The sequence below is a fragment of the Dermacentor variabilis genome, chromosome 8, assembly GCF_050947875.1.
Source record: "Dermacentor variabilis isolate Ectoservices chromosome 8, ASM5094787v1, whole genome shotgun sequence".
Classification (NCBI taxonomy): domain Eukaryota; kingdom Metazoa; phylum Arthropoda; class Arachnida; order Ixodida; family Ixodidae; genus Dermacentor; species Dermacentor variabilis.
In genome coordinates, this window is record NC_134575.1 from 81865088 (window position 1) to 81881455 (window position 16368).

At 44.3% G+C, this 16368-nt stretch overlaps 1 protein-coding gene across 14 annotated transcripts in view; it reads right to left on the reverse strand.

Moving 5' to 3' along the window:
• Positions 1-5820: 5820 nt before the first annotated feature.
• The window catches only part of LOC142590374 (uncharacterized), a 170640-nt gene continuing 160092 nt past the window's right edge, over positions 5821-16368 (reverse strand). For 8 of the 14 annotated variants that reach the window (XM_075702454.1, XM_075702455.1, XM_075702456.1 and 5 more), the window contains one exon: positions 11338-11416. Coding sequence is in view for 4 of the 14 variants with exons in the window: in XM_075702458.1 (XP_075558573.1) it covers positions 6197-6256 (60 nt within the window). In the remaining 10 variants the exon portion in view is untranslated. Of the gene's footprint in view, positions 6257-11337; positions 11417-16368 lie in introns of those variants that run through there. The other 6 variants (XM_075702458.1, XM_075702449.1, XM_075702452.1 and 3 more) reach the window with 6 other exon arrangements.

Sequence of the window (16368 nt, forward strand, 5' to 3'; positions counted from 1 at the left end):
CAACTACTGTCGGAGGAAGCTATCACCCGCCCATGGCCTGACACTGCAATTTCAATGCGTGCAACAAAAGTATTGTTGAAGTTCCTGCAGGACACCAAGTTCGACGAGCGGCTCTAGCGAGGCAACTGTCTCATGTACATAAGCACTCACCACTTTTCTTATCATCATCATCCACCCCAATACTTTCACTCCCCTTCCCTCTTCCCCACTGCAGAGTAGCAGACCAAAGCGCACTAGCTCAGGTCGACCTCTCTGTCTTTCCTATCAATAAATTCTATTCTGTTAATCTGTTTCATGTAAGAGTGCGCAACAGCCAGCTTCAGATATTTATTTTATTGGGGATGCGACCATATTCTGCTAAAAGTAAAATGGGCTGCGGCATCCGACGCATCTATTGGTGCCCTTTGTATGAAAAGTGGAATTCACGCCTTTCTTTTTACGGCCTTCTCTATTGCCGTGCGGCGATATGTAAAAATCGAGGAATGTTGCAGCAACCTGAGATTCAATGCAGTTTGTGCTATGGTAGTCGATGAATGATGGCAGTCGAAAACGGTCAGTGCATCATTTAATAGATTAGCGGGGAAAAGCAAAAGCTGTAGCCTAATCGTAGCCAGCGCACGTTACTTAATTATTGAAAACGCAAAGCACAGCGCGTTCCAACAAGAACCAAAATGCCGCGAAATGCGAGAAACGTGCCAAATATTGTCTTAGTCCCGGTATATACGTATTTTTAGACTCACCGCAACCTGTTCGTGCCGTCTTCATAACGGCGTTTCTCCCTTTCGAAATATCAACGCGGTAGCATTAAGTCCCCGTGTCGCAGGAAATCCGGCATCGGTGACCGGCGCCCGGCTTCGGACGTCATAACGACAGAACGGTTTTGATTGACCCATAACCAGGCCCTCCATATGTCCTAAGAAAGAAACTGAACAAATTTAATTTCTCAAGCTAAAATACTTAGGACAATTTACTATTTACAGTACTATTTACTGCACCAGGAAATACTATTTACAGACAAAGTACAGACATGGTAGCGTCTGACATGGTAGCTTTAGAAATAAAACATGGTTTTGTTACGACAAAACTGAAACAAGCCTCTTTTCGAGCGTTTCTACCAATTATATACCGGCCAAGGCGTCCGCCATTTGCGCACGCCGGCGCATGAATATCACGGAGGCCACGTAGAGGCGCACCCGGCTGCTCACAATACCTCCACATGGCGCTCACCTCCACCGCTTCGCTGCCAACGCAAGAGGCCACGTTTCTACCACGAAGACCGCTTTGTGCATAGCGTTCGCGGCCAGCCTTTCCTGGTAAACGTTACGGTTACATACGTGCCACTTGCCAGGAAGTGCGAGAAGCAGTCACAGATCTTTGAATGCTATCGCGTTCCACCCAGAAAGACGAAGCTTAGGTGTCATCCGAATTTATAAACGCGAAAAAACAGCACATTTTCAGCGCTCTCGCGAAAACCCTTTGCTTCAACGGGAAAGCTTTACAATTTATATTATTGTTCCAATCAATTCTCGATCAAAATTGATAATTTTCCTGTGTGTCTGTGGGCGTATGCTTGCAGATGGCGGCAGGGCTATAGTTAACAAGGTGCTTTTTTCCGCTTTGATTGCGTAATTCTCATTTCGCAAGAACCAACAGCGTTGATCAGCCAATCGCTATTGGTTTAATGGGTATTCCTGCATCTTGAGATAACGATCGTATTATTCAGGTACCGCTGCAGCATTGATACCAGCACTACCAGGACATGACTATATTTTATCATAATTCCCTAAATTCCGATATTTCACATCCATGAGTACTTCAGCTGACCAGGACAGACTTTGCAGATTCTTAATTTGAAATGGAAAAACGAAGCAGAAGTCATGATAAAACTAAATACGTAGACATACAGGAGCAGTTGGTCTCTTTTCTGATGCTCTAGGCCTTGTTTTTGTTCCGCCTTACAATTACTAGCAATGGTTTGATCAGTATTTCATCACAAACTTCATTATTATCACATTATCTTGGAGCTAGAAGTTATTGTGAAGAATTCACCGGTCCAGTAGAAACAAAAGATCGGGAGCAAACCATCATCTTATCGAAGAATTTCCTTGATTAATTTCAACAAATAACAGGCCAGCGTGCGAACTTTGTGTAATACTTCGGAATTTTTTTTTTACAGAGGGCAATAAATAGAATGCGATGATTTAGTCGAAAATGTGTATTATTATTTCTTCCTTTACAGCGGAGTGCTGGTTTAATTACACAAGGATCGATGAGGGAAATACGTTGGGATTGCAGAACCCTTGTGTGGGCCTGCTCTGCAAAGACGGAAAACTGACGCTTTCAGAGTAAGCATTCTGAATGGACTGGAATTCTTGGGGTTCTTCAGGAACTTCTTGGCATCTATCTATCTATCTATCTATCTATGTATCTATCTATCTATCTATCTATCTATCTATCTATATATATATATATATATATATATATATATATATATATATATATATATATATATATATATATATAATTTTGTCTCTTTATGTGTATGTGTTGTTATCGGATCGTTTTCCCGCCTACCTGGGTCCCTTGATAGAGAGAGATAATTTAATTGAGAGAAGGCAGAGAGGTCGGCCTGAGCTAAGGCGCTCTTGGCTGCTACTCTGCACAAGGGGAGGGGGAACGGGGACATAAACATGTGATGAGGGATGATGAGGACCGGTCCCTTGATAATCAGTGAGAAAATAGGTATCGCATCCGGCTGCTGTGCTGAGCTAAGAGTGTTCGCTACCAATGAACGGACCAACTTTAGTCACTGAGTATGCGCATGTAACAATGCGTATGCACGTGACGTTCACCAACAAACATCTTTCACGCCGATGAAGGTCACTGAGTCGTGAATCTGGGTGAGTACCAATGTTCGAAGAAACTGACACCGACTTGCACTACGGGGAATGCGCCATTCAGTTTTTGCTGGTCTCCAATCAACATCTGTGATGCCAGCTTGGGCACTGGCTAGGCGCCAGTAGGTGCGCTCATCGGTGATCGTCTCTTGCTCCACATTAGGTAACCAGGCATGTGCTACTCGGAATCTACTACTCCATAATGCCAAAAGTATCCATTAATTTTATCTTGTGCTTACCGGAATCAAACACATCACGTAGGTTCCTTAAGGACAGCAATCCCCTGAACTTTCAGGCTCCTCCACAAATGCACTGAATGTGCGTCCTTTATTCAATGAACGCCTTCCACGTTAAGGCTTTTGCAAACTCCGCCATCATTGCACTCAATAGGTGCCACTCTTCAGTGAATATCTGGTCAACTTATGTCACTGAATATGCATGACTGAGGGTGTGGAAAGTGAGGGAACAAATCTAAGCGTTCGCACGCAACAGATGCGCCCCGCTGCTAATCGGGAAGGCAACGTGGTAACTCCTCAGCAGCGCTAATGTTGGCGCCGCGTTACCAGAAATTAGCGCGAGAGATTTGCTTGGATGTCGCATAACGGGCTTGTCAGTGTCCGCATGCACTGGACGTCATAAGGATAGTAGGTCACGCTCATGCTTCGGTGCAGCGGCGCTAGGGGAGGCTCGCTGCAGTACTTGCTTCCTACATAAATCGTTTACATGGTGGCAATGCCTTGTGTCGCAAGATTGAGTCAGCGCTAACTCATCAAGGAGCATATCCCTCTTGAGATGGGTTTCTTGCTTATAATTTTTTCACAGTAAAGACTGTTCCGCTAAGTCTGAGATTAGTCAGATTTTCGATTTTACCACCAGCAAAGACGAATTCGAAGGGAACATTAGGCGACTGCTAGTTTCTCTGGAGAGCAGCGTGTGCCAGGCATACGGAAGCCAACACTTCATCAATTATAACAAAAAACAGTAGCAAAGACAACCCGTATCAGATGTATTTTGTCATGAAGTACACCGTATAGAAAAATACAGTGTATTCATACATACAGAGAACTTAAAATGTATAAAAATAAGCAAGATTTATATGCAATGGGTCTGAATTTGGTGCAATTCGACAGATATCAACAAGAAAAGCTATAGGAATGAAAATGTTAGTACTGTGTAGTGGAGAAACGATAAATCTTCCCAGCTCTGCAACACCATTTACAGGAAGGTTCTCAAGTGTGCACATTTGATCCAAGGCTGGTCTTGTAGGAGCTGCTGTTGTCTTTTGCAAGGGCCTTTTTTCGACCACTTCATTATTATCAAAACTCGCATAATTGCCTAGGTTTCTTTGCTAATCAAAAGTTATCCAGTGAAATTGCAATGCTGCTGATACATTCACACCCATTTAATTTTTTTTCTCATATATGAATACCTCACCACTTGAAACTTATCAAACACTCGGCTATCGGAGCAAGTGGCTCTGATTCATCTGAAGCAGAAACAAGTTGCCTCACACATATCGTATACGAGGTAACGCGCAGTTAATGCATTAAAATGGCGCAGTTTCACCGCAAAAGTGAAACATCGATTGCGACCAAAACTTACTAGACAGCTGTACAAAGGAAGGATGGAAGATTTATTGGCTGTATGAAGTTGCTAACCTACGCTTACTAACAAAATTAGCATGCATGGTGTCAGGCGTGCAATAGCAAACATGAGAACATCTCACTCCATGACCGCGGAAACTCGCTGCTAAAATGCTGGAGTGAGAAGGCGCAGCTGCAGCTGCGAGTGCATGAACCTTCGCGCAGCTTCTTTCTCACTTCAACGCGAACTTGTATTGCTTTTAACGCGATAGCGTTAAGGGCCCCATGTCGGAGAAAATCCGGCAAAAAGAATTTCGAACGACATTCCGAGCCACGCATGCACCACCAAAGCTGCACCACCACGCATGCACCACCAAAGTGGCACATACCTTCTCTTTCATTCCTTACAAAGTTATTCCCCGGAATTTTTGTTCATTTGGAAGCCGCAGTTCTTTCTTGAAAGGGGTATAGTCCAAAATTCTCCATGATGGGTAGTACAGGTAGCTGTACTTTTTTTGGCAGACAAGCAATTTTCTTCAATACGCTGTTTTCAAATTTTATGTTTTTGTGCCATTACGAAGGCGAGAGCGCTTTGCAGGGAGTAAATTGTGCGTTTGTTGTAATGATTAAAAGGTGCTCGTTGTCAGTGGGATGTGGTACGTAGCTATGATAGGTATTATCTTATTCTGTAATTGATTTATTTTCCTGAGGTTACATTTGTCTATTGTGCCCCACATACGTTTTGTGTAATGGATCTGTGGTGCTAATGGTGAGGAGTAAATTAATATTCTTCAGATGTTAGCAGACAGTATCTGTTCCTGTTTAGCATTCTTGTGAAAAGGCTGAGCTGACGCACTGCAGAGACTACGTTGATAGCACTGTAGCGTACTGGAGTTGTACTTGCCTTGTGCTTTAGTTTCATTCACTATTTCTTTCCTTTCGTTTTCATGTTTAAAATGTATTTTGTAGAATATTTCCGCCTTCCACATGAGAAATCCGGCATTGGTCTTATTTGACTGTAGTGTTACTAAATTTTTTGTGTACCATGTGAATGTGTTCTGGAGAAACTCATCTGGACCATTTATTAAGCAAGTATGACATGCCCGTAAAGTAAATGCCCTAGTATCGTCAGCATATATATGAGGAATTTCCTCTTGTGGTACAACAGAGCAACATCGTTTCTAGATTGTTGAATAAATGTTATTTATGTGCACACGTTGGCGTCGTTTTTCTAACTAGACTTAAGTAACTGTAGCGGGATGCCCCCGATACCATATGCCTCAAGTATTGTTATTAATAATTTATGTTTAATATGACATAAGCCCTGAGTAAAGTATATGAATACACCTATTCTCCGTATCTCCTCTCAAAATTTTACAGTATGGTCTTTCTGGTATAGAAGGGTTTATTCTATTGATTTCTTTTTCATTTATCTTGAAAGCGATGCTCAGCTTTCGTGATAATGCGGCATTTTTTCACAGGGAGACGGTAATGGCGTTCATATTGTTTTTAAGCCCCTTAGAAATGTCTGGCAAGACTGATATAGGGCGCTATTTGGGAATATTAAACCCTTTTGCGTTCTTGTATATTGGCGTGATTTCGGCAATCTTCATTTTTGATAGAAAGCTAGCTTCAGCAATAGAGGTATCGTAGATATGCCCTAGAATGGGGACGATATCATGTACGACATATATGATGGGCCTCAGCTGCAGGTCTTCAGAAGCACACCTTTACGAGTTTACATTGCCTTGAATACAGAGCAGAACTCGAGGAGATCTGTTGAAAGAAAAAAAAATGTGTTTGAGCTTCGAGCTAGGCGGAGAGCGGCTTTGGGCCTCGTATACGTTTGTATTTATCGTTTCACAAAGTATTCGTTAAACGGATTTATCATGTCTTTTCCAGATATTAAACACCTTATAGCCCAATTTTTTCAATAGGTTTTGTACGTTGCGTCCGCTCCATTGTGTCCATAATGCTCATACACAGTTCTTCTGTGCTCGCTTCCCAAGCTAAAATTGATTGAATATAACAATATTCTCTGGTTTTCCTTACTTTCTTGCTCAGACTGTTACAATACTATTTAAACTCTCTAAGGTTAGCAATTTGACGAGTTTTAGTGAACCTGGAACTCAACCTGGAACTGACTTTTATCGTTAATTGATTTTCTTTAATATCACTCTTTTTATGCATGGTTTTAGCCAAGACGGGTTTATATTGTTTGAGGGTAACGTGTTTCTTACTCACAATAAGGAATTTTTCAAAGAAATTATTGTAAGCTCCTTAGGCAAATTTTCCTCCTGTACTTCCTGCCAACTTAATTGTTGTAGATCTGTATGAAAGACTGTCACTGTAGGTTCGCTGATGTTTTGAGATCCCTTAATTTTATTTTTGTCTATCTTTTATTAGACGCTAGATAAAGATGCATATTGGATGATAATCACCGATTGGGTAGCTTAAAAAAGCGCGTTTTACATATCAAGGGTCATAATAAGTAATAAATACATCTAACATAGTTTAAGAAGAAATGGAAATGCTTGTTCTCGCTTCTGTAACATCTATAAAACCATTCTATAAGATTACATTGAATAGGTCATGCTGTCTAGCACTACGCATGCACTCGTTTCGATATTATAATCGCCACGAAAGATTACTTTTTTGCTTCTTTTCGCATGCATGCACCAACAGATAATCTAAAAAGGTGAGAAATTACTGCACGATACAGTTTGGCGAACGATAGTAGACGACGAGTATAATTCAATTTGCCTAAACGCACGCAGTTTCACCATTAGGTAGTATTATTGTAGTCTTCTAATGAGTCACAGGGTATGGAATGTTTCACCAGTAGAGATACACCGTTACCATGCCGAGTAGTTGTTTCGGCAAAATGTTTTCTTTTGCACTAGTCGAAGAATTTTTACATAACTTGAGTATGAAGTTTCCCATAAAATAACAAAATCAGAGAGATCATTTAGGTCGTCGAAAAAGTTTTTTAGCTCTCCAAGTTTGTTACAAGCAGGTTGTACATTCGTGTGTAAGCAGCTTTCACCTTTAAATGCGGCAAAAGAAGAAAACTAATAATGTTTATCGATATGACTAAGCTGCTTCATCGTAATGAGAGCAGTAAGATAAGAAAGGAAGACTCAGCTACTAATAGCGCAGTCTTCATTCGCGTCTTTCACTACCGTCGCTGGTTCACAGCCCGATTTGCACACAAGTACCTTCACACATGCACGCCAAACAAAGTGATAGTCTGCCTCCTTCGCCCATTCTTTAGCGGTAGCAAGAAACTTTCTGGTTGGCCAGGTTAGGTTTTGACTTATAAAAACCCTGTTCCTATTTTCTCTCACACCCTTTCGTTTGGCAATGGAAGCGTCTCTAGTCACACGGCGCACGAAGGAAAAGATGATCACGTGAAGTTTCTCCGTCTTAGCACGTAATCTGTGAACAGCTACTTCTGTGAACTGCAACTACATCTTCTGCTGAGATAGGTTGCATTTCCACGTAGGTCACGGACCTTTCCGAGTAGATTCTCCCCTCGGTTTCCGCAATCGCATGTGTCTCAATGGTCAGCCTTTTACTGCATCGCTCATGTGCTTCAAGGTACGACTCAAGTGAAAGTTGTCCTGGAGCCGCCACTGCTCTCAATCCTCTCCATCTTAAATTTCACTTCCGTGATATGCTTCTCTTATATATCTTGATGATTCTGAATTTTTGTCAAATTGGTCGGACAGCATATGAAAAGAATTCTTGATTTCTTTCAATTTGTTTGGTATCACGACGAGTGAACTGAGCTTATGGTCCGTTTATGCTTGCTTCATAAAAATCTCTGAGTCTGTCCTTGGCGCCTACAGGCTGGTGGTGCACTTTTACCTACGCCAGTCTTTCAGACCTCAAGTTGCCGGCTTTTGCTCTAATGCTCCCGTTTACGTTTCAGCTTGTTTTCGCTTACTCCAGAGCATTCATCCTAATGAATGGAGTACTCACATTGACAGCAAGTCAGAACAGAGTCAACGTCGTGTAGTATCTTACGGCAAGAGTAACTTCCACACATCGCGAAAAACGCACCATTAGGCTATAGCACAATATTTCGCCCAATGATGGCAGCCGCAAAACGTAGAAAGACAGGGCGGACAGACAGTCACCAACCTAAGAAAATCAAAGAGTAAGATAAGACCGTTGCGTCCCGCGCACTTCACCACTCCCGGCGAAAGATCTACAGTGGCTTATTCCTTGTTGCGGCTGCACGCTCGTTCACAGGTAATCGGTGGCGCTCGATCGAAGGACCTGGTCTGCAGTGAACTGGTCGATTCTCGTCCGGAAAAATAGACGAGCGAGTTATGGCCGTTCCATCCTCCTCACTCCCGCGCTGCCACTCAGTGTCGTTATAACGATGAGAACGCAGAGCACTTCAAGCTAACTGCCGTCGGTGCGCATAGATGCCTAGACTGTGTCCTCATCGGTGATCACTTTCAAGAAAGCGCCCATGTGGCCACGCCATACGCCGCAGCCCCCGCAGTGGAAAGCACCTCCCTCCTGCGCGTCGGTGTCTTTCGTGTGATGGAAGACACCGCACTTCCTCTCCACATTCCTCCCTAGCGCATGCGAGGTTGAGCCGCCGTTGTCGCCTCGCCCTCGCACGTTTTCCTCGCACATACGGCATACAGTACGTGGGGAGGATTTTAGCGCCCTTGGATTGATAAGGAACATCACGCCAACGCCAACAGTGACGATAAAGATGCTCCTAGAATTTTCATATAATTCTTCTCGCAACAGTAAATTCGCGTGATACGTAGAAAATTTTGGTGACACATGCAATAGATTTACTATCGTTAGGCAGTTTTGAAGGGCACTACTATATAAAATCAAACACTTCAGTGTTTCCCATAATAGTTACAATATATTCCAGACTGGAAGATGTTAGTGTAGGGCAAGGGGGAAAATCCGAGAAGATCTATCGTTTAATTTTTCTGGTGTGTTTGAGCGGAAATTTAGGCTTGTGCAAACTCTGTTGTCGTAGCTTTCGGTTTGGGTCATAGTTCCTATTTTTGACTCGTGATACAGAATTTACCTAGAATAATTTTGATTTTAAATGCAAACTCCTTTGTGAGCCTTCAATTCGGGAAACTACAAGGGACGTGAAACCAAAAATGATGTCGGGATATCGTGGGAGACGTTTTTATGCGAATGCGAACCAATAAGCACGGACATTTACAAATGAAGTGCGCTTAAGAAAAGCATATTTATTGGAAACATTCGATATATACAGAAGTATTAGGCGAAGACATTAGCGCAAATCAAGATAATTCAAGAACGCAAGACTATGGCTTTACACTCACAGCTCACTTAATCATTCTTCCTTAGCCATTTCATGCCTTTTCGCACTTCAGTGGTTCACGCTGCGGAAATTTACACCATGGAAATATACCAACTAGCTAGATCGCTATTCCCATTTGTTACGGAAAAATAAAAGATAAAAAGAAAATGAACAATTAGATGCAAAATCGACAAAGTTCATTACTGCTGGAAGTAATAAAGCAATTGCTCCCTCGCTTCTAAACAGACACACACAAGTATCGTACAAGCAGTGCATGCATCTTTCTGACATGAAACTTATCCGAAAGTTCATGTGCAGTAGTTTTTCTTGCTTCTTCGCAGCAGCTCAGTCTCACAAAACCGTGGTCCACACTCCTGCACCTTCCAAAGTGCAAGAAGATGCGTATTGCCGTTATTCGTTATTGAATATTCGGGCTACCATTTCCGGCCTTTAATGCATGGTGCAGTTTCACCAGTTTAGACCTTCCCGCATGACAAAGGCATCAAGTAAACAACGCCATTTGCGCTTTCAGCAATATCCTGGCAATTTTCATCTGGCACACGCGCTGACTGTTTTCATTTAAATCGTATGAGCTTAGGCCAACAAGTTTCTGCGTCATCAGAGAAAGAAAAAATACATGTCAACACAATACCTACGTGATACCTACATGACGTGATATCTCTCGCAGACGTCTTCATATCATAAGAAGAGAAAAAACACTGACGAAAAATGGGGCCCCTCAGTTAACTTCCTTTCTTCTCGTTTCTTACAGACGTGAGGCACCACTACGCGCCATGTCCTTTATGGGCTGACAAATTTTCCTTAGGTCTGTTTCTCTTCACCTTTTAAAAAAGCCTCTCTGGAAGGCATCCAGGCGGTGTTCTAGACGTAGCGCCCGTGGTGACTGCTCTTTTGCTCGTTCTGTCTGTCTTATTTGCGCGAGAATGGTTTCACCAAGAATGAACCAACTAGCTTAAGATCAAGTTACACTGTTTTGGGGGAAACATCATTGAGGACGGCTAACAGAGACGCGAGAAAAAAAACTGAATGCCATTTTGCGCTGTGAAGAAAGATGACCAGCCAAGCTCTGTATGTGGGCCTCTTAATGGCGCACTGCACATTCGCCGCGGGTCGGCGCTGCAATGCACTGTCGTTGAGATCGGGATGTGAGGGCTTAAGGCCTGCTTCACCTCCTCCTCGGGTCAACCCGGTGATGGACAATCTACGGGATCAGCCCACATATGGAGAGTGCTTAACGGCTGCTTAACCTCCGCCACAGCTCTGCTTCGCTTTGCACTATCTTCGGGATTTTGTGCCGACGCACGGACACGATCCAGGGGTAACTAGCCCTTATCAGCTTCGCTGTAGAACAGCATGGCTCGAGTCAACTGCAGTCATGTAGCCAATAGACGTCCTGACGTCATCAGTAGGTGTGATGTAGACGAATGTAATCGTAAATGTAGTCAAAAATGTATTCTCTAATGTAGTGTCCGCGTATTTCTTGGTTATCTTCATAAAAAGAACGTCTGCAACTATTTAATGAGTCGGAAGAAATAGCTTTATTAGGCGCCTGGCTTGTTTCGGTATTCGTGCATTTGTTTGCACTTCAATGTCAGGAAAATCTGCAAAAGAATCCAGCTATGTAGCATTTGTCAGTAAAAATGAGGTTTCATCCGTTTACGCTCGCCTAATCGTCTCCGTTGTTTTTTCCTACAGCTGCCCAAAACCAAGACCTGAAGGCAACTGTTTACATCGGAAAAAGGAGAAGTATCCAACCTGCTGCAAATACGACCGTGTTTGCTAAAGTCTGCAGGATCCGAATATTCTTTTTCATTCAATAAAGTTAATTTGCTTTTAGAAATTGTGTTTCAGAGAAACGTTTCCCGAGGAAAACAACAAAACATACACGGTGACTAACGATTGGCAAGTTACCGCCCTTGAGCACTATCAAGTTCTCACTGTATTCTATTTGAAAAATTATAAATTGCCGTGTTGTACAATTTCTTTATGCAAATAAGTTGCTAGATTTCTATAGTAGTCTTAGTGAAGGCTGATCTATCGCTGAAAATCTCATATTCATTGAAGCATACATCCATTCATTCACTGAAGCATAAATACATCGATACATTATTGGAGCATACATTTCTGTTTACCTTCATCGATATAAACAACGTATAGAACAACAGGCATCAGGCAACAGGCAACAGGCAACAGGCAACAACAGGCAACAGGCAACGGATATTCGCTAGACCTTTTGAAAGTGTGTATCTCAGGTAACAACGTTCTCTCCATTGCAAAGTGCTTATCAAACAGTACATTCCAAGTCAGATTTTGTAGTACTCTATCCCTGACACTCTTCTGGACCCAATTGCTTCGGTACAGAAAAACCAAGCAGTATGTTTTATTCGGAAAATCTAGATGACTTACAGATAGCACTTAGGTCCTGTAGCGTTGCAATCTGTGAGCGGTAAACCCAACTTAATCTGAACAATGCATTAAACGGGACTGTGAACATGGCTCTAAACTAAACACAAATAACATTCCCTTGTTTCTTTCAAACAAAATAGAGGTCTTATTGTATACCACAACGTATAATTCCGTGTATAACATACACATAATGAACGCTGAACGAATTCTTAGTAATCATACTAGACTAAAAGTTTCTTTCCACGCATAACGTATCATAATTACCACTGTCTAAGACAATGAAGTCTCTTAAGATCATGTCAGAAACAATATATTGTAAACTGTGCCTAATGAACATGTAGAAGCGCCTCATACTATCAGAATTAAACTACGGAGGCTTTGTATGCTCGCTGGCTTCGCCAAGCTCCATAAAGATGCTCGATCCTATGTCCCTTCTAGGCAATTCGCTTGTCCACTGGCACCTTCAGGTCAAGCAACGTAGCAAGCCTCTCAATAAATCTGAATTAATGGTTCTTCCCTTTGAAACGGCCATATTCAAGCTTCACGTATTTTCTTAACGTAGTCTTTGAATGTACGTCGGACGCAAACCCAAGCGATCCAGTTTGTCTTGTTGAATACAAGGTGTATCCATTATGCGACAGCTCTTTCGAAATCTGCTTCCACGAAGCTGCGTACTACCACCGGATTGCAGTGGCCAGAAGCGTTCCTTAACATAAACAACTACCTGCCCGTAAATAAATGTGCCAACTGGGATATTGTGCTAACAAGAGGGAGAACGTATGTGCTTAGCTCACTTCGACAACAATCAAAGCTAGCGCTTCTTCAAGAAGCATTTAGAAGTGTCTATAGGCGTTGAGTTCTTTATTAACAAATTCCTAAAGCAGAATTTGGATAAAGTATGTGATAATCGGCCTGCTAAAAACTAAAATCAACAAATATGGTATGAATATGATATACTGGGTGGCGCGGGCAACCCGTTTCTTCGGCACGTCGCAAACGGAGCGCAATTCGCCAAACAGGCTCGAAAATTGGGACATCATGAGAAGGTGCACGTTGGTGCTATTCACATCAGCCGCCGTAGACAGACAACCGGTGACGCAGCGCTTCGTTTCGTTGCAGACAATGGGCGCCAACCTGGCGCCGTATTGCAGTCATTGTCACAGCAAACTACGTCTTGCGTGGAACTACGCTTTTCTTCTCAAGCTTTCGCCATACACTACTCCTGTCCTGTCCGTATCATCTTGCCGCTGCACACTCCTCTTCCGCTTTCCTCCTCCATCTCTCTCAGCAATTTCCCTCTTTCATATTCCGCTGCGTTCCGCTTTCGTTTTTCGCTGTGTTCGTTCGCTTACTCCCGAGGGAAAACGTCGCCGCTCGCCGCAAGAGCATAATGTAATGGAGAAGCCCGAGCAGTGTTATGGTTAAGATAACAACGAGGCAACCAGTTAGGCAATCACCCTTTTTTGGCGTTGCGGTAGGATCTCATCTAGCCACGCTGTGGTCCCGGGTTCGATTGCACGTCGTGCTCTATGGTTTGTGGCCGTGATAGCAACGATAGCAAACGGCGCAGCACACAGTAAGGAAGAGGTGGCCACCCGACATTGCGTTTATCTTCCTTATAATAGGGTGCGTATGACAGTTACGAGCGCACAATACACATGAACACATGTAACACCTAGGAAAAACGTAGAAGTGCCTTCGCGGCGCGTATCTAATTATCCGTGGCTACGCACTGGAGTTAATCGACTTCAGGTGTCCATTATTCCTCCGCCCGCGACTCATCCACACGCTGTGTCACGGCAAGTTTTCACGTTAGAATGAACAACCGCGGCTTTGTTGGCAGGCCAAGCTGCCAGGCCGAGGCACCACGGCAGGAAGAGACTCCCGCCGCTCTGGGCTCGTTCAGCATGAGTGGCTCGTTGGCAGCAAGGTCCGCTGGCCATGGCCGAAGGAAAGGGCTGTCAGCTATCGCATAATAATCGAAGAGTGCGCTCAACCACTCCGGCAGAGCCCTTAGTGAGTTTTGTCGCAGGAACGTCAAGCAATTAGGCAACAAGTCGATGAAATGCTCCACGACGACATCATCCAGCCGACGTAAACCCCGAGGGCATCTCCTGTTGTCATGGTGAAGAAAAAAGGACCGAACCCTACGTTTCTGCGTCGATTATCGTCGACTTAACAAGATCACCAAGAAGGTCGTATACCCTCTTCCACGGATAGAAGACGCATTGGATAGGCTCTGCAACGCTAAATACTTCTCGTCGATGGACCTCAAGTCTCACTACTGGCAAATAGAAGTCGACGAGAGAGATCGCGAAAAGACCGCCTTCATCAAGCCAGACGGCCTCTACGTGTTAAACGACATGCCATTCGGAGTGCACTCGGCGCCTGCAACGTTTCCGCGCTTCATGGATACGGTGTTAGCAGGATTGAAGTGGCAGACGTGTCTTGTTTACTTGAATGACGTCGTTGACTTCGCCGGAAATTTCGACGACCACCTTAAGGCCAGAATACATGGAGCGAACTTTCATGACGAAGTTCGGGCGGCAGAAAATCTGCCACGGCGCGACGCCGTATGTTCGCCGGGCTGCGCTACATGGAGCGAAGACAGGCCGGCCGCCGCCAGCGAGTCGCTGCGTTGTTACCATTGTGACTAGACGAGGCAAATACGCTGTCGTGAAACACATGACAAAAAAAAAAAACTTTACCGACAATTATTATCGCTTTTGAATTACGGAACACTCTAAAAACGCGTAAAATTTTGTTTAGAAATGATTTCTAGTCGTTTTTATGTGTTTGAGACATTCATGTGCCGATGTAGTTTAAAGAAAGCGGCGATGCTTTGCGTTGTGGCGACACTGGGCGGGTAAACAACTTTCGGCTTCTCCAGCTCCGCGGCTCTGTTCTGTGGCTCAACGCGCGCGGCCGAAGCAAGCAGACCCGAAAGTAGCGCATGTGAGCTTGTCTAACCATGGCTGTTGTTAACTTGTTAAATTCCAACCGCGCCACTTTGGATGCCATGAATACAAAAAGCGGGACACCGGCGTGAACGATACAGCGGGATCTGGATACACGGACAAGCGGGGAAGCCTAGCCGGAAGTCGGGTCGTATAGTGAGGCCTGATTGGCTCGCTTTGGGGCGCCGCTCGTTTGCCGCTTCCGGTATCGTCGCCGCCCGACGAACTTTTCTGCGCCGGCTGGATCGGCGGCGAACGACGTTTTCTCCGCCGCCGCGCGTCGCGCGTACGCCGCCGGGCGTCGAACGCCGACTATTCGTCGCATATTCGCTCCATGTATTCTGGCCTTTAGGCGGCTTGCGACAGTATTAGAGCCCATCAAATGATCAGGACTCATTGTGAAGCCGGAAAAGTGCCGCCTCGCTTACGATGAGCTTCTGTTCCCAGGCGACGTGATCAGAAAATCCGGAATACTCACCGACCCACAGAAGACCGCTGCCATCGCAAAGTTTACGCAACCCATCGACAAGAAGGCACTGCGTAGATTCCTTGGCATGTGTACCTACAACCGGCGCTTTGTCAAGGATTTTTCACACATCGCTGAGCCGCTAACGTATCTAACCAAGTCTGAGGTCGAGTTCAAGTGGCAAACGCAGCAGGCTGAGCCATTTCAAGAACTAAAACGACGCATGCGCTCCCCGCTGGTATTTGCTCACTTCGACGAAGACGCCGATATCGAAATCTACAGTGACGCCAGTAGCCTAGGCATCGTTACCGTCCTAGTCCAGAAGAAAGACGGCCATGAACAGGTGATTTACTCGCCGGTCGCTGTCAAAAGCGGGACGCAATTATTCTACGACTGAAAAGGAATGCCACGCCACCATTTGGGCTACAGCGAAATTCAGCCCTTACATGTATGGCAGACAATTCACAGTCGTCAGCGACCATCACCCGTTGTGTTGGCTCCTTGCCGACTATTTCAGCAGATCGGGATAGATTTGTAGGGGCCATTTCCGGCGTCTACATGCGGAAATAAATGGCTCGTCGTGGCGACAAGCTTTCTCAGTCGCTTCGCTGAAACTAAAGCTCTACCGAAAGGCAGCGCTGCCGAAGTGGCGAAATTTTTCGTTCAGGACATCCTGCTGCGACAGGGTGCCCCACAAGTCCTCATCACTGACAGAGGAACAGAA